At 55.4% G+C, this 17,363-nt stretch overlaps 1 protein-coding gene across 1 annotated transcript in view; it reads left to right on the top strand.

Annotated features, from left to right (window-relative positions):
• Positions 1-6,810: 6,810 nt before the first annotated feature.
• Positions 6,811-17,363, top strand: part of CELSR3 (cadherin EGF LAG seven-pass G-type receptor 3) — a 25,374-nt gene continuing 14,821 nt past the window's right edge. Inside the window, exons 1-11 of the mRNA XM_007446164.1 lie at positions 6,811-10,552; positions 12,075-12,725; positions 13,154-13,379; positions 13,611-13,726; positions 14,067-14,155; positions 14,264-14,421; positions 14,972-15,135; positions 15,389-15,514; positions 15,605-15,774; positions 16,216-16,401; positions 16,957-17,073. Of these exons, the coding sequence (XP_007446226.1) occupies positions 6,811-10,552; positions 12,075-12,725; positions 13,154-13,379; positions 13,611-13,726; positions 14,067-14,155; positions 14,264-14,421; positions 14,972-15,135; positions 15,389-15,514; positions 15,605-15,774; positions 16,216-16,401; positions 16,957-17,073 (5,745 nt within the window). The remainder of the gene's footprint in view (positions 10,553-12,074; positions 12,726-13,153; positions 13,380-13,610; positions 13,727-14,066; positions 14,156-14,263; positions 14,422-14,971; positions 15,136-15,388; positions 15,515-15,604; positions 15,775-16,215; positions 16,402-16,956; positions 17,074-17,363) is intronic.

The raw sequence follows: 17,363 nt of genomic DNA, 5'->3' as shown, positions 1-17,363 counted from the left end.
CCCGCCAAAAAAAAATATATATATATATTTGCTTATAGTCGTGAAGAACTTCTGTGTTCTCTTCTAAAAGCTGCATTGTCTTTCCTTTCATCTTCACATGTCAAATCTGCAATTGATTATGAAGGTAGTATGAAGTAGGGGTCTCATGTAATTTTTTTCTGCATGGATGTCCAACTGACCCAGCACCATTTATTGGAAAGCCCATACTTTGTGGCTCTCTTAAGAGCCACCCTTGTCAAAATTCAAGTCTCCACACATCTTTAGGCCCCTCTCTGGATTTTGTTCCATTCATCTGTCTATTCCTGCACCAGCACCATACAGTCTTGGTTTCTGTAGCTGTAGCTTTCTTGATCTCCTATAGACGAAGCTGTTCTCCTACTTGGGTTTTCTTCGGACTGTCTTGGGTATTCCTGGCCCTCGTACGTTTTAGAATCCAGTTTGTCAGTTTACACACACACACACACACACACACACTACACAGTATCTGCTGGGATTTCTATCGGAGTTGCATTGAATCCATTCTTTGGGAAGAATTAGCATGTGTGCAATACAGGCATACCTCATTTTGTTGCACTTCACAGATAAACTGCATCTGTTACAAATTGAAAGGTGTTGAAGGTTTGTGGCAAACCCTGTGTCAAGCAAGTCTAATTGTTGCCAACTTTCCAACAGCATTTGCTCACTTCATGTCTCTGTGTCACATTTTGGTAATTCTCATAATACTTCAGACTTTATCATTATTATATTTGTTATGATGATCTGTGATCAGTGATCTTTAATGTTGTTTTTCTTTTTTTTTTTGGCCACGCCATGCAGCATGCGGGATCTTAGTTCCCCCACCAGGGATCGAACCCGTACCCCCTGCAGTGGAAGTGCTGAGTCCTAACCACTGGACCACCAGGGAATTCCCTGGTGTTACTTTTCAAAAAGATTACAACTCGCTGAAGGCTCAGGTGATGGTTAGCATTTTTTAGCAATAAGGTATTTTTTTTAAAATTTTGTGGTCCCCCCATCTTTTTAGGTTTTGATTTTCTCTTTTTTAAAAAAATATTTATTTATTTATTTGGTTGCACTGGGTCTTAGTTGCGGCAGGTGGGCTCCTTAGTTGTGGCTCATGGGCTCCTTAATTGCGGCAGGCAACCTCCTTAGTTGTGGCATGCGAACTCTTAGTTGCCGCACGCATGTGGGATCTAGTTCCCTGGCCAGGGATCGACCCCAGCCCCCTTGCATTGGGAGCACAGAGTCTTAACCACTGCGCCACCACGGAAGTCCCAGCAATAAGGTATTTTTAATTAAGGTATGTGCATTTTTTTTAGGCATAATGTTGTTATTGCACACTTATTGCACACTCTAGTCTAAACATAACTTTCATCTGCCCTGGGAAACCAGAAAATTTGTGTAACTCACTTTATTGTGATATTTGCTTTATTGCGGTGGTCTGAAACTGAACCCACAGTATCTCTGAGGTATGCCTGTATTTAATCTTTCAGTCTTTGAACATAGTTTTCCACTCCATTTATGTCTTTATTTCTCTCAATAATGTTTTTTTCTTCCAGTGTTTCTTGAGATATAATTGACATATAGCACTATATAGGTTTAAGGTATACAGCCTATTGATTTGACTTACATACATCATGAAATGATTATCACAGTGTTTAGTGTCAATAATGTTTTATTGTGTGTGTGTGTATGTGTGTGTGAAGAGTCATTGCACATATTTCATTATATTTATTCCAGCATTTTACCTTACATGATGCTACTGTAAATCACATCATGAAAAAAATTTTTCTCACTTGTTGATGTATAGAAATTACAACTGATTTTTATATATTGACCTTGCAGCCAATGACTGCTAAACTCTAACAACTTATCTATACGTTCTTTTGGATTTTTTACATACACATTCCTGTTGCCTGTGAATAAGGTTTCTTTTTTCCTTTCCAATCCTTGTACTTTTTTACTGTTTTTCTTGCCTTACTGTGCTGGCAAAGCCCTCCAATATAATATTAAGGCTTGTTGTCAAGAATGTGAAATGTTTTCCTCTAGCAATGCTCTGCTGCTCCAGAGGTGAGGAATTCACAAGTAGTCTATTTTTTTTTCACAATTCACAACATTTTATTCAAGTTAATACATTTCATTCAGTAATCAGCCATATTATCCTTGGCACCATTAATAACCCCTTAATCACAAGAGAAACAGAGGGAAAGACTGAGATTTATGTGTAGAAGTTGATCTCCACCAAAACTAATTCATAGTCCATTATCTTTCATGGTTGTGCTTTTACTTGAGGCCTCATTTTGGGGGCGAGGGGGCTGTTTCTCATAAGTGTTTGCTTAAAACAAATAACGTGACCTACGTGGAAGGAAAATAAGGTCTAGTCCCTAGTGAAAAAGCAGGGGGTCCTCCAGGAAAGGAGCCCTAAAGGCTCCTGGAGGTGACAGTAACCCTCCTGCCCCAACCAGTCAGTAGTAAGTTATAACCAGGTGAGTGAGAGAGGTAGTAACTAGCTGGAGAACCCATGGTCTAGACTCTCTAGAACAGGAATGGCTGAGTGAGTCAGAACTGGAGGGAGACATCTACAGTGTCTGGAAAAAGTGACCAAGAATAGGAAAGTGTGAAAAAGATACAGGTTTCCCACCAGGGGACCCACAGAAAGATGGTGGTACCAGTCAAGGGCAGTCCTGTGCTTTTCTCTGACACAAGGTTACACTGAATGGGTTCTGCAATTTTCAGATAAAAATTGGAATGATGCTGAACAAGTCAAAGTGAAATCAGAGTTTCCCTCCTTTGTTCAGTAAACACTGATAGAACACCTGTGTGTGAAGCGATGGGACAGGTGCTAGAGGAAAAAAATGAAGCTGTCTTAAGATGTGGTCCTGACTTGAAGGTGGCCATCAGACCCTGCACATACAGAGCACTATGTTGGAGGGTCCGAGTGGAGGGAAGCATCACTTCTGGCTGGCAGCAGCAGAGAAAGCATTGCCCAGTCGTTCCTTCTTGGTTCCCAGGATGTCCTCTGTGCCTCTCTGTCACCGCTTCGCCCGCCCCATTCCAGGCACTTGCTTGTCTTCCTTATCTTTCTCCATAATGTGAAATAGAAGCCTGGGAGGAGAAGATCCCGCCTCACAGGTGTCTAACAAATGCGGGTGGAATTGATGTGTTACGGAAGTGTCACTCAATTTTGGTCCAGGTGGGTGGAAAAAAATTGGGGGAAAGGAGAGCTAATAAGATGGTGGTCGTAAGGGTAAGGTGTTATAATCAGAAGGTGGGAGCAATGATATCCCAACAAGCAAACTTAGTATGTGGCTTAAACCAGGTGATAGAACGCCAACACAGCCAAGGACCGCAAGAAGGTAGCTGGAAGCCCTCTGCCGAATAGGTTAGTCTGCAGAACTGGAAAGCTAAAATCTTTTCCTACTATCTACTCAAGTTTAACCAGAGCAGATAAATAATGAATAACTAGAGGGTCGTAACTTTCTAGAAAGATCAAGTAAACACAGCACCCCCCAAAAAAGGTGAGGCTGAATGTCAAAGTGTAGAGGAAGCTTTTGAAAATCTTTTTTTTTTCTCCTAGGAACTTTATATGCTGTATTTTCTCTCTTTTTAAAATCGAAGTATAGTTGGTTTACAATATTAGTTCCAGGTGTACAAAATAGTGATTCAGTTTTTTTGCATATCTTTTTTTAAGTTTGTTTTTGGCATCTTGGTCTGTAAGCAATCAAGTAATAGATGCCATCCCAAAAAGGAATGTTTGCAGGAACCAGAGTAGTTGAGTCCAACTATGCGTGATGCCTTTAGACTTGAACAATACAATGGCATACAAGGACTCTCCCACGTGAATCAGCCAGGCAAGCCAATACCAACTGTGCACGAGGGTGTGATCATGCTCCAGCAAGTACTGAGTGAAGGGGCCCAGCGGCCCTAGGCTCTGATAAGGAATAGTCTCATGCTAGAAGATCATCCAGTTTTCAAGCAGAAACCTTAGGAGCCCACCGATCTTGCGCTTACGCCAATAACCTAGGCAAGCGCCAGGCGCGCAAGAGCAAGACCCCCCCGCCCCAAGTAACCTATTTTAAGGAGTTCGATTTTAGCCCAGTGAGTTTATCTAAGAAGAGCAGGGCAGGAGAGTTGTTATAAGACTGGCTAATGGTTAAGGTAAGGGGCTGAGAGGAGGTGAGAAATGACAGATTGGAGGTCTTAGTGAGATGAAAGAACTGTTGGATAATTGAGCTGGATGGGTTGGCCAGGTTTCCTGGTCTGCTCTCCCAGCAAGGTGCCCCTGAATTGGAGGAAGGAGGGGACAAACACAAGGTAGGGAGGAAAAGGCACGAGGAGAGGGGTTGAGATGTCCTAGAGGGCAGTGGAAAGAGGACGTGGAAAAAGGAACTACACTTGGTTTGTCTTTACAGGGAGCTTTAGAAGCTGCCACTTGGGCTGGGGCACAGAGGTGAGTGCAGATGGAGAGGGAGAGGCTTCCATGGAACAGCAGCCACAAAGAGGACTACGGTGGAGGCAGAACAGCAGGGAGTGACACGGAGAGTCATCTGCAGTCAACAGAGGTGTCAAGGAGAGCTCTAGGTCTTGCTCTCCACAAGGAGCATCAGTTGAGGGCAGTGCTAACCCTAGTGGAGGGAGCAGGGCGTAACTTCCTTTGGCCATGGTCCCTTTAAGCGTCAGCACATTTGTCCACACAGCCTCCAAGACCTAGGGTGGCTCCTCCATCTCTTGGTTATTCAGAGCTCTGCACGGGCATCTTCTTCAGATAGCTTTCCCAGATCGCTACATTGGCTCAGGTGCCTCTTCTGGGACCCCAGCATCCCTCTCCCTAGCGTTCCACCTGTCTCCCTCCTTCGTTAAAGTTTTCTGCCCTCCATTCGCTAGACTGTGGACCCGGAGGGTGGGTGTGCGATCAGAACCATGTCTTTGGCTTCCCTCCTCCAGGCTCTACGCCGACTGAGCCCCCATCCAACCGAGTTCCGCCTTAGGCGCCTCTGCAGATGCTTCATGCTCACGCCCATAGGAACCCAGACCGTACATCCGGATCTGACCTTAGGTGGTCCTCAGATTCGGAGAAACCAGAGGGCACCACTGGAGCCCACCCACCCGCTCTCCATAGTCACTTGAGGCGCTTGAAGGAGAAACCCACGGGAACCCCGCCTCCTGGAAGCGAAGAAGTCGGGGGGGGGGCGGCTAGGAATGCGCCATTTGATTGGTTGGTGGTGATGTCATAGGTACCGTTTGGGGCGGGCCAGGGGCCTTAGCCGGGGGATCTCCGCTGGTTCCAAGCAGGAACCGCAACCCTTGGAGCGTTCCGTGTCCCAGCCCTAAACCCCTCCTCGGTCCAGGGACGCCTGCGTCCTCTGCTCGTGGCGCTGCAGCCCACTGTCGCTGCTGCCTTTGCAGGCTGGCCCGTAGAGCTGCTCCTGGATTGTCTCTCCGGGCTATTCTGGAACCGGAGGAGCCTCCTCCCCCAGACAATGAGTCTGCCATGGGGGCGGAGCCACCCATTGTGCCAATAGAAACAGTGGCTTTCTGATTGGAACGCTCCTCGTTCACCACTCCCCCGCCCCCGCCCATCCTCTGTGACGTCTGTTCCGCGGCGTCTGCCCATTGGCTAGCCTGGGTCGACTTGCGCCGAATAGCATAGCGCGGGCAAAACTGAGATTCCGTTAGTCCCTACAAGGGGTTAAGGGACGCAGTCTTAGCGGGCGAGGGGCGGGGACCCTAGGAGGCCGGGCCGCAGCCGTGCAGCAATGCCGGGTTCCACGTGGCATTCCAGAGCACTCCAGAGACCCGCGGCCTGGAGGCGGGAGTGTAGCTTCCAGTGGAAGAGCCCCCAACCTGGAAGACTGCTGGCGGCCAGCAAGGCAGGGAAGTTTGCTGCGTTGGGGCCCTCCAAACAGATGGTCGCGACATGTTTCATGAGTTAAAGCTCGCTGATTGGGACCTCCCTGGTGGTCCAGTGGTTAGTACTCCGCGCTTCCACTGCAGGGGGCACGAGTTGGATCCCTGGTCAGGGAACTAAGATCCGGCATGCCAGCGCAGCCGAAAAAACCAAAAACAAAAAACAAACAAAGCAAAGTTTTGATCGAACAGTTAAGGCTGTTGTTTGGCCTGCTGGCACCCCAGGCCCCATCCAGCCATCGTACCCTCCGACCCCAGGATTCCACATGGTATCCCCGCCCAAGAGTCATGAGAACGCTTTCTCTGCACATCATGGGCACCAAATTTTCAGACCAAAATCCGGGACCGGGTTCGAAACTAGTGCTCAGGAAGGGAGACGAGATCCGCAAGCAGAAAGCTGGAAGACGGAGCTGAGACAGCGCCCTAGGGGGAGGGATGCTGGTGAGGGCGGTGGCCACGAGGAGGGTGGAACCAGGGACAGTGAAGCACCAAGCCCGGTTCAGGACCGCGGGCAGCACTTAGGCTCCGCCCTCAATAAAGATGGCGGCAGTAACTTCGATATCGAGAGCTGCCATGCGCAACAGCCTGTACCATCGGATTTGGGGCTTCGGGGCGGAGGTGGAACGAACCATCGCAGCGGCCGGGAGCCATGTTGGAGCGGCGGGAGGCGGCAGCAGCGTCGGGGATGCTGTGGTGGGGGCGGCAAAAGCCAGGGCCGCTCCCCAAAGGGACTCTGGCCGCGGAGTAGATGGTGCCCAGAGGGTGGCGGCGGCGCGGAGCGACAGGCCTAGAGGCGGGGGACCAGGGCGGCGGCAGGGCCCCGGGTGGGGGCCCGAGCAGCGAGGCGGGCCCAAGGCCTGGACCCAGGCGGAGGACAGTGGAGGCCGTGTGGGGAAGTAGGGGGTGATGGCGAGGCGGCAGCCGTGGTGGGGTCTGAGGGGGCCGACCACCCCGCTACTCCTGCTCCTTCTCCTCCTCTCTTTGTTCCCTCCTACCCGGGAGGAGCTGGGGGGCGGCGGGGGCCAAGGTTGGGACCCGGGGGTAGCTGCTGCTACGGGGCCAGGGGCGCGGATCGGCGGCGGAGCCTTAGCTCTTTGTCCCGAGTCGCCCGGGGTCCGAGAGGATGGAAAGCCTGGCCTGGGAGTCAGGGAACCTGTCTTCGTGGGGCTCCGAGGGGGAAGGCAAAGCGACCAAAGCGGTCGAGGGCCCCCTAAGCAGCCGGGGTTGGGAGCGGAATATGGAGTCAAGACATTTGGCAGCCGCGGGCAGGAGACAGGACAAGGACCAGGGTCACTGTTATGCTGGCGTCCAGAGGTCTCCTCTTGCGGGCGGGCAGGGCCGTTGCAAAGAGATAGTCTGTCGCCAGAACGCCTTTCCCCAGGGGTCCCGGGCCCAGAGAACAGCTCTCCCTTCCCTTCGGACCTTCGGATTCGGCCCCGTGGTTCCCAGCCGGTGTTCTCCCGGAGGAATACTGGGACAGGCGCCCCCCAAAAAGTGGGAACCACGCGCTGCTGCGAGGAATTGTGGGCGCCGGGGCGCAGGGGTCAGAGCGAGAGAACCGCGACATCCCAAGCGAGGAGGACAGGGCCTCGGCCGGATCGCCCTCCCGGGGCCGTGGGATCCGGCCCCGGGCTGGATTCAGCACCTCTCAAGGAGAGGACAGCTTCCGCATCTGTTTCAGCACTGCGAGAGTCTCGGACAGCTCCCGAGCCAACGCCCGAGCGCATGCGCTCCCGCGTCCTCTTCCGCCGCCGCTTCCTCCCTCAGCGCCCGAGGCCGCGCCCCACTGGGGGCCCGACCGAGCATGGAGCCTGGAGATTACCCCCAGCGAGCCGGGCCCGCCCCCGTCGCGCCGCGAACCGCCACCCACAGTTTCCGCAGTACAACTACCAGGCACTGGTGCCCGAGAATGAGGCGGCGGGGACCGCGGTGCTACGCGTAGTGGCGCAGGATCCGGACATCGGCGAGGCAGGACGCCTAGTCTACTCGCTGGCTGCGCTCATGAACAGCCGCTCGCTGGAGCTGTTCAGCATCGACCCGCAGAGCGGCCTTATTCGCACAGAGGCTGCTCTGGACCGCGAGAGCATGGATCGCCACTACCTGCGCGTGACGGCGCAGGATCATGGCTCGCCGCGCCTCTCGGCCACCACCATGGTGGCCGTGACAGTGGCCGACCGCAACGACCACGCGCCGGTATTTGAGCAGGCGCAGTACCGGGAGACGCTTCGCGAGAACGTGGAGGAGGGCTACCCCATCCTGCAGTTGCGTGCCACAGACGGTGACGCGCCCCCCAACGCCAACCTGCGTTACCGCTTTGTGGGGCCGCCAGCTGAGCGAACCGCCGCCTCTGCCGCCTTCGAAATTGATCCGCGCTCAGGGCTCATCAGCACCAGCGGTCGCGTGGACCGCGAGCACATGGAAAGTTACGAGCTGGTGGTGGAGGCCAGCGACCAGGGACAAGAGCCCGGGCCGCGCTCTGCCACTGTACGTGTGCACATAACCGTGCTGGACGAGAACGACAATGCGCCCCAGTTTAGCGAGAAACGCTACGTGGCGCAGGTGCGCGAGGATGTGCGCCCCCATACGGTGGTGCTACGCGTCTCGGCTACCGACAGGGACAAGGACGCCAACGGACTGGTGCACTACAACATCATCAGTGGCAACAGCCGCGGCCACTTTGCCATCGACAGCCTCACGGGCGAGATCCAGGTGGTGGCACCTCTGGACTTTGAGGCAGAGCGAGAGTATGCCTTGCGCATCCGGGCTCAGGATGCAGGCCGCCCACCGCTGTCCAACAACACAGGCCTGGCCAGCATCCAGGTGGTCGACATCAATGACCATATTCCTATCTTTGTCAGCACGCCCTTCCAGGTCTCTGTCCTGGAAAACGCGCCCCTGGGCCACTCAGTCATCCACATTCAGGCAGTGGATGCAGACCATGGAGAGAATGCCAGATTGGAGTATTCCCTAACTGGTGTGGCATCTGATACACCCTTTGTGATAAACAGTGCCACTGGCTGGGTCTCTGTGAGTGGTCCCCTGGACCGTGAGTCTGTGGAGCATTACTTCTTTGGTGTGGAGGCCCGAGACCATGGCTCACCCCCACTCTCAGCTTCAGCCAGCGTCACAGTGACTGTGCTGGATGTTAATGACAATCGCCCTGAGTTCACTATGAAGGAGTACCACCTACGACTGAATGAGGATGCAACCGTGGGCACCAGTGTGGTGAGTGTGACTGCTGTAGATCGTGATGCCAACAGTGCCATCAGCTACCAGATCACAGGAGGCAACACTCGGAATCGCTTTGCCATCAGCTCCCAAGGGGGTGTAGGTCTGGTGACACTGGCTCTGCCACTGGACTACAAGCAGGAACGCTACTTCAAGTTGGTGCTAACTGCATCTGACCGTGCCCTTCATGATCACTGCTACGTGCACATCAACATTACAGATGCCAACACTCACCGGCCTGTCTTTCAAAGTGCCCACTACTCAGTGAGTGTGAATGAGGATCGGCCAGTGGGTAGCACCGTGGTGGTCATCAGTGCCTCTGACGATGATGTGGGTGAGAATGCTCGTATCACTTATTTCCTGGAGGACAACCTGCCCCAGTTCCGCATTGATGCAGACTCAGGGGCCATTACACTGCAGGCCTCACTGGACTATGAGGACCAGATGACCTACACACTGGCTATTACAGCTAGGGACAATGGCATCCCACAGAAGGCAGACACTACTTATGTGGAGGTGATGGTCAATGATGTGAATGATAACCCTCCACAGTTTGTGGCCTCCCACTACAGAGGGCTGGTTTCTGAGGATGCCCCACCTTTCACCAGTATCCTGCAGATCTCAGCTACTGACCGGGATGCTCATGCCAATGGCCGGGTCCAGTACACTTTCCAGAATGGGGAAGATGGGGATGGAGATTTTACCATTGAGCCCACCTCTGGCATTGTCCGCACAGTGAGGCGGCTAGATCGGGAGGCGGTACCAGTGTATGAACTGACTGCTTATGCAGTGGACCGAGGTGTGCCCCCACTTCGGACTCCAGTCAGCATCCAGGTGATGGTGCAGGATGTTAATGACAATGCACCGGTCTTCCCAGCTGAGGAGTTTGAGGTGCGAGTGAAGGAGAACAGCATTGTGGGCTCGGTGGTAGCCCAGATCACTGCAGAGGACCCTGATGAAGGCCCCAATGCTCATATAATGTACCAGATTGTGGAGGGGAACATCCCTGAGCTGTTCCAAATGGATATCTTCTCTGGAGAGTTGACAGCACTCATTGACCTGGACTATGAAGCTCGCCAGGAATATGTGATTGTTGTGCAGGCCACATCAGCCCCTCTGGTCAGTCGGGCCACTGTGCACATCCGCCTAGTTGACCAGAATGACAACAGCCCTGTGCTCAACAACTTCCAGATCCTCTTCAACAACTATGTGTCCAACCGCTCAGACACTTTCCCCTCAGGCATCATTGGGCGCATCCCTGCTTACGATCCTGATGTCTCTGACCACCTCTTCTACTCCTTTGAGCGGGGCAATGAGCTGCAGCTGCTGGTGGTCAACCAGACCAGCGGGGAGCTTCGACTCAGCCGCAAGCTAGACAACAACCGCCCACTGGTGGCCTCCATGTTGGTGACTGTTACAGGTGAGGGGGGGGGTTAATCAAGTGAGCCAGTGACCTCAGCCTGTCAGGTCCTCAGGGGCCCCACAAGGCACTTCAAACCAACGAGGGATTTTTCAAGCCTTCCAAGAATCCCTTAAGCTCTGGGTTCCTGCACCCCACAGGATCTGCCTCACAGGTTAGGGTCATATAGTCTCTGTTTAGGGTCTTGGGCAGTCTCCACAGAACCCCAAACATTCTAGGGCATTAGCAGACCCCATAAAGACTGTAAAGAACTGTCTGCTTGTTAATCTAGGGATAGCTCCCCTCCCTCTGAAAGGCTAGAGGTCCTGGGGTAATGCTCTGGAGGTCCCAGGAAAAGCCAGCATAGACCAGTCAGCCCACACCACATCCCTGTTCAGATGAACGGTTACTTTGGGTCTGGTGTGACCCTCAGCCCATCTGTGGAGGAGAGGGAGGCCAGTAGTTTAGTGGTTGGGAACAGCAGTTTACTCTGGCAGCCTCAGGCAGAGAACAGACCTGGCTGCTATTAAAGGGGCTGACTAAGGCTCTGCCCTTTGGGGAAATGTCCAGAGGCCCACCTGCCTCTTTTCTGCAGCCATGTCCCCAGGCCTTCACAAGCTGTTCCCTCACAGGAGAGCGCAGGCAGGAGAAGCTCTTGCAGTCCTGAATACTGGAGGCTGACGGGGTTGGGAGAGACTTTACCAGTGCTTATTACCCAATTCTGGAGTATGGACTCCTGGCACTGCCAACGAAGGCACATTCATCCCTCAATTCACTGGACAACCATCGCTGTTGGCCACTAGGGTCTGGAGACAAGGCATATAAGCACCTCATGCTCATTTCTGGGGGTGGGCACTGAAATCACAGGACCCAGGTCTGGGGTGATGGGCAGCTTGCTGATTTCAAGGATGCTGAGGAGGAGGCCAGAGTCCAAGGCCCTCCTGGAGAGAGGGAGCTTGCTGACCCAGGGTTCTGGGGGATGAGGTTGAGTGGTCACAGGGTTAGGGACCCTTCTAGTGCCTTGGGAAAGCAGTTGACTGACCAGAGATAGGGGATGGGTGATCCCTGACCTAGAGGGATATTTTTGGAGGGCATGTTTTGCTGGTTCTGCAATGCCGGGGGATGAGGGGAAGGAAAGTCGGTGGTCAGTGGCCTTGGTTCCTCTTTCTGTCCTGATTGGCCTGCTGACTATGATTACTTGGGGAAGGGTGGGTTACTGATCACTTAGGGACCTTCTTGTGTGCTGTTGGAGGAATGACTTGCTGACCCATGGGCACTGTTGGGGCAGGGGGGGGTTGGTTGGTCCCTGGCTCAGGCCCTTCCTGTGTTGGAGGGAGGCAAGAGGAAGCAGCAACCTGTTGACACCTTGATGCTGAGAGAGTTGGTGATCACAAGCTTCAGACCTCCTTGTGTCCTGGCATGGTCAGCCTGCTAACACAGAGGTGCTGGGGGACTGAGCAGTCACTGGCCCCAGCCCTCTTATGTCCCAGGGAGGAACAGCCGCTGACCCCAGACTGACCACTTCCCCCACTTCCGCCTGCAGATGGGCTACATAGTGTGACGGCACAGTGTGTGCTGCGCGTGATCATCATCACGGAGGAGTTGCTGGCCAACAGCCTGACCGTGCGCCTTGAGAACATGTGGCAGGAACGCTTCCTTTCGCCACTGCTAGGCCACTTCCTGGAAGGCGTGGCCGCAGTACTTGCCACACCCGCCGAGGACGTCTTCATCTTCAACATCCAGAACGACACAGACGTGGGGGGCACCGTACTCAACGTGAGCTTCTCAGCGCTGGCGCCACGCGGGGCCGGGGCTGGATCTGCAGGTCCCTGGTTCAGCTCCGAGGAGCTGCAGGAGCAGCTGTACGTGCGCCGAGCCGCACTTGCCGCCCGCTCTCTCCTGGACGTGTTGCCCTTCGACGACAACGTATGCCTGCGTGAGCCCTGTGAGAACTACATGAAATGTGTGTCCGTGCTGCGCTTTGATTCCTCTGCGCCCTTCCTGGCCTCCGCCTCCACGCTCTTCAGACCCATCCAGCCCATCGCAGGCCTGCGCTGCCGCTGCCCCCCAGGCTTCACGGGAGACTTCTGCGAGACGGAGCTCGATCTCTGCTACTCCAACCCTTGCCGCAATGGCGGCGCCTGCGCGCGGCGCGAGGGCGGCTACACCTGCGTCTGCCGCCCGCGCTTCACAGGTGAGCAGGGCACGGGGCTGGGTGAACCTGCAGTGCCAGTGAGGATTGGGCATCACTCTTGAGCCAACCGGGGTCGATTTGGGCGCCGTTAGTCCAGAAGCTGTAGAACCTGGCCCAGAGAGAGCCTAAGGCCGCGAAGAAATAGGTTTTGGTGGGGCCGAGGTAGCGAAGGAGGCGTGGCCCTGGGCAGAGGCGGGGCCCTGAGGTCCGCGGTAGTGGGCAGGGCGGGACCATGGGAGGGGCGTGGTCGCAGCCAGGCGGGGAGGGAGGGTGGGGTCAGGTATAACTAGGGGCTGCCCACTTGAGGGAGCTGGACTTTTCAGAGGTCTTGGCGCTCCCCTGGAGCGCGTGGCCTTCGGAGGGGCGGGGCCCGCTGGCGCTTTGGCGGGCGCGGTCTTGCCCGCCTCTGACCGCGGCTTGACCCCTAGGCGAAGACTGCGAGCTAGACACGGAGGCCGGACGCTGCGTGCCCGGCGTCTGCCGCAACGGGGGCACCTGCGCCAACGGGCCCGACGGCGGCTTTCGCTGCCAGTGCCCGGCGGGCGGCGCCTTCGAGGGTCCGCGCTGCGAAGTGGCGGCTCGATCCTTCCCGCCCAGTTCTTTCGTCATGTTCCGCGGCCTGCGGCAGCGCTTCCACCTCACGCTGTCCCTCTCGTAGGTTCCCGCCCGCATCTGCGCGCCTGCACGCGGTCCCCACTACCTTCAAGACCCAGATTCCTGACGGCCCCACCCTGGCGTCCCATAGGACACCGCCCCCTCCCCTCCCTCTCTCACCACTTCCTCTCTCACCCTAGCCAGGGTGAGCTCCCTCAAACCTTCTTGTCACAGGGATGGTGGGTGTGAGGAGGGGTCCGGCTTGTGACGCGCCCCACCCCCACCCCCCAGGTTCGCCACAGTGCAGCCCAGTGGGCTGCTCTTCTACAACGGGCGCCTGAACGAGAAGCATGACTTCCTGGCCCTGGAGCTCGTGGCTGGGCAAGTGAGACTCACATATTCCACCGGTGGGTGCCCCCGCAGACTAGTGTGGGCGCGAGTGGGTGCATGTATGGGTGAGATGGCTGAGGGGTGCAAGCCCCACGGCCACACCCGAACACACACCTCCACACCCAACAGACAACAGTGAGGACCATTTTCCCTATGGGAAAGCCCATCTCTCCACGAAGTGTGTGCTTCTCCTACCTGCCCAAAGGCACTCTGGTCCAGCCAGTGTGGCCACCAGTGGGGAGAGTTATCTGATGCATCCAAGGTCACCCTGGGAGTAGCTGTGCCTGCACGACTGGGTGGGAGGAGGAGGGGGACTTAGCAGCTCCAGACAAGCCTCCACACACATCCACCCCACAGGTGAGTCCAACACAGTGGTCAGCCCCACAGTTCCAGGGGGCCTGAATGACGGGCAGTGGCACACAGTGCATCTGAGATACTACAACAAGGTGGGCACCACCCTTGGCATGGGAGTATGGGGGGAGCTGGGATGCCAGGTTCTGCCCCCTCAGGGGTCACCCTGGGGGTCCTGTTGAGTGGTGTGCCTGGGTCTCTAGCCCCGGACAGATGCCCTGGGGGGTGCTCAGGGCCCCTCCAAGGACAAGGTGGCTGTGCTGAGCGTGGATGACTGCGACATGGCTGTGGCTCTGCAGTTCGGTGCTGAGATTGGCAACTACGCATGCGCGGCTGCTGGCACACAAACAAGCTCCAAGAAGTGAGGCCCCCAGCCCCTGATCCTCAAGCCCTCTGCCTGCCAAAGCCCACTCCAAGCCTTCCGATACTGCCTACCAAACTCCCCATCCTTCCCCAAACCACCGTATTTCCCTCTCCCCACTAGGATGCTGAAACCCCATCTCACCTTAACCTCCCTCTCTGTGTTCTGCCCAGACTGCCCACTCCCACACAGTCCCCAGACACCCACTCCCCCAAAGATTCCACTCCCCCAAAGGTTCCACTCTCTCTAATGCCCCACAGCCCACCTGACCCCCATCCCCTCCCCCAGCCACCCAAATGCCTCCCTTTTTCATCCTCATCCTCAACCCCAGCCTCTTCCACCTTTCCCCAGACCATCTGCCCATCATAAACTCTCCTTTGCACCCCCGCAACTGAAGTAAGTCTCCAGTTCCTTCCTCAGCCTGATCTTACCCTCCCCGCTCAGTCACCATACCCTCTGAGTCCTACCCCTTCCATTTCCTATGCCCCCCACCAGGAGCAAACCTACCCTGGCCCCAGTCCCACCAATGACCTGGACCTCTGACCCCCAGGTCCCTGGACCTCACAGGCCCTCTGCTCCTGGGGGGTGTCCCCAACCTTCCCGAGAACTTCCCCGTGTCCCACAAGGACTTTGTTGGCTGCATGCGGGACCTGCATATTGATGGCCGCCAAGTGGACATGGCATCCTTTGTCGCAAACAACGGCACCATGGCAGGTAGGCCATGTCCTCATCATAGGGAAAGGGTGGAAAGCTATGTAGATTAACTCAAAATCTGACCTCCTCCTTGTCTCCTTTCCTGGCAAGCAGAACGCTGCAGCCTAGCCTTTAGGACCTGAGTCCTACCAATTCTACCCCCTGAGAGAACATGGGGCTAAGATCATGGCCACTTTCAGCCCCCCGGACCTCTGTGTTTTGCCCCCACCACTGCCTTGTGTTCTTACCTCCTCTATGTACCTTCCTCTCCCAGGCTGCCAGGCCAAGCTGCACTTTTGTGACTCAGGCCCCTGCAAGAACAGCGGCTTCTGCTCAGAGCGCTGGGGTGGCTTCAGCTGTGACTGCCCTGTGGGCTTTGGAGGCAAAGACTGTCGGCTCAGTGAGTGGGCAGCCTGGGGCAGGAGGAGCCTGCAGGGTAAATTCTGTTCTTGAGGTGAGGACTGTGACCCTCCTTCTTTTATCCCACCAGCTATGGCCCATCCCCACCATTTCCGTGGCAACGGCACACTGAGCTGGGACTTTGGAAATGACATGGCTGTATCTGTGCCGTGGTACCTGGGGCTGGCATTTCGGACACGGGCGAAGCAGGGGGTCCTGATGCAAGTCCAGGCTGGGCCACATAGCACACTCCTCTGTCAGGTGTGTCTGTCCTCCTGACCCCTCCCTAGACCCTCAGCTCTCAATCTCTAATGCACCAGCAACATTCCTGTGGTTTCAGGCCTGGTCACACAGCATACTTCTCTGCCAGGTGTACTGACTATACTTGACCCTGCTCTGGACCCAGGCCCTTGACCCTCTTCCCCACTATCATATCCTCTGCAGGTGCAGCATACCAGCATAGCTCTCTTGTGCCACCTGCACTAATCCATGACCCCTCGTCCTGACCTCTGCCCCCTAACTTCACTCTCTGCTGCATAGTGTCCCTGGGCACAGTGCCCTATGTGCCAAATATAGCCTTGTCCCTGCTGTACTGACCTCTGATATTCTTGACCTCTGAGCCCTCTGATCTCACCTCCTGATACTCCTAGCCCCAGCCAAACTTGGGGCTCTGACCCCAGGGCTGTGCCTCTCTACCCGCAGCTGGATCGGGGGTTGCTGTCTGTGACAGTGACCAGGGGCTCGGGCCGTGCTGCCCACCTCCTCCTGGACCAGGTGACTGTCAGTGATGGCCGATGGCATGATCTGCGGCTGGAGTTGCAGGAGGAGCCAGGTGGCCGGCGGGGCCACCACGTCCTCATGGTCTCATTGGACTTTAGCCTCTTCCAGGTCTGACCTCTAACCCTGGGGTGGTCCATTCTCAGCCTCCGACTAGACCCACCTCATTTGACCCCACCTCTAGTCCTCTCACTTCCCTCCACTGCACATAGTCTGATATTCTCCCCCGAGTCCCCCTCCTCATGTTCTCGCTCTGAGCCCACTCTGCTACACCCTCCTCATGTAAAGGAGGCTATGCAGATTTCTGGCCTATTCTTGGGGTACCTCTGCAGCTAGCACTTTGCCAAACTTCTGGAAACCTCTTCTGGTCTCCTGATATTCCCAGCTTAAAGTCATGGAATTTTAGGGTCTGTTCTGGGTCCAGGAGAGAAGGCCCAGTCTGAGCCCAGCTCTGGACTGAAAACTTCCTGTCACCCGTCCCCCATGCTCCAACAGGTCCTCCATACTCGGGAGCATTTCATTTCCAGACCAGTCCTCTGGGCCAGAGGGACAGAGCATGGTGGTGCAGGATAAGGCCTAGGATAAAGCCAAAACTGACACTGGGGTAGGGCAGGGGTCCGTCAGGTCCCCCCCACACCCCTAGTGCTGACTGTCCCCTTCCTCCAGGACACCTTGGCGGTGGGGAGTGAGCTGCAGGGCCTGCAGGTAAAGCGACTCCATGTGGGAGGCCTGCCCCCCAGCAGCGAAGAGGAGGCTCCTAAGGGTCTGGTTGGCTGTATTCAGGTGAGGGTCAGCATGCGAACATGATATGGGGCAGTAGGGTGAGTGGTTAGAGATCAGAGGTGCCTTGGGACCTAAAATGCTTCATTCACATGGGGGTTGGCATAGGGGTAGTGGTGACCCAGAGCCATCAGAGACAGATCAAGCCTCTCTGTGCTGTTGGAGGTGAGAGTCTAGCTTAGATTATCAAGGGTCATTAGAGGCCTGTGTCAGGGACAGCAATGAGGGGTCCCATCATGGGGCCACAGAATTGGGACCCTTGGGTCAGGGGCTAGGGTTTGTAGGGGAATTGC

Source organism: Lipotes vexillifer, unplaced genomic scaffold, assembly GCF_000442215.2.
Source record: "Lipotes vexillifer unplaced genomic scaffold, Lipotes_vexillifer_v1.1 scaffold491, whole genome shotgun sequence".
NCBI lineage: Eukaryota > Metazoa > Chordata > Mammalia > Artiodactyla > Lipotidae > Lipotes > Lipotes vexillifer.
The sequence above is the reverse complement of the archived record's forward strand: the minus strand, read 5'-3'. Positions and strand labels throughout refer to the sequence as shown.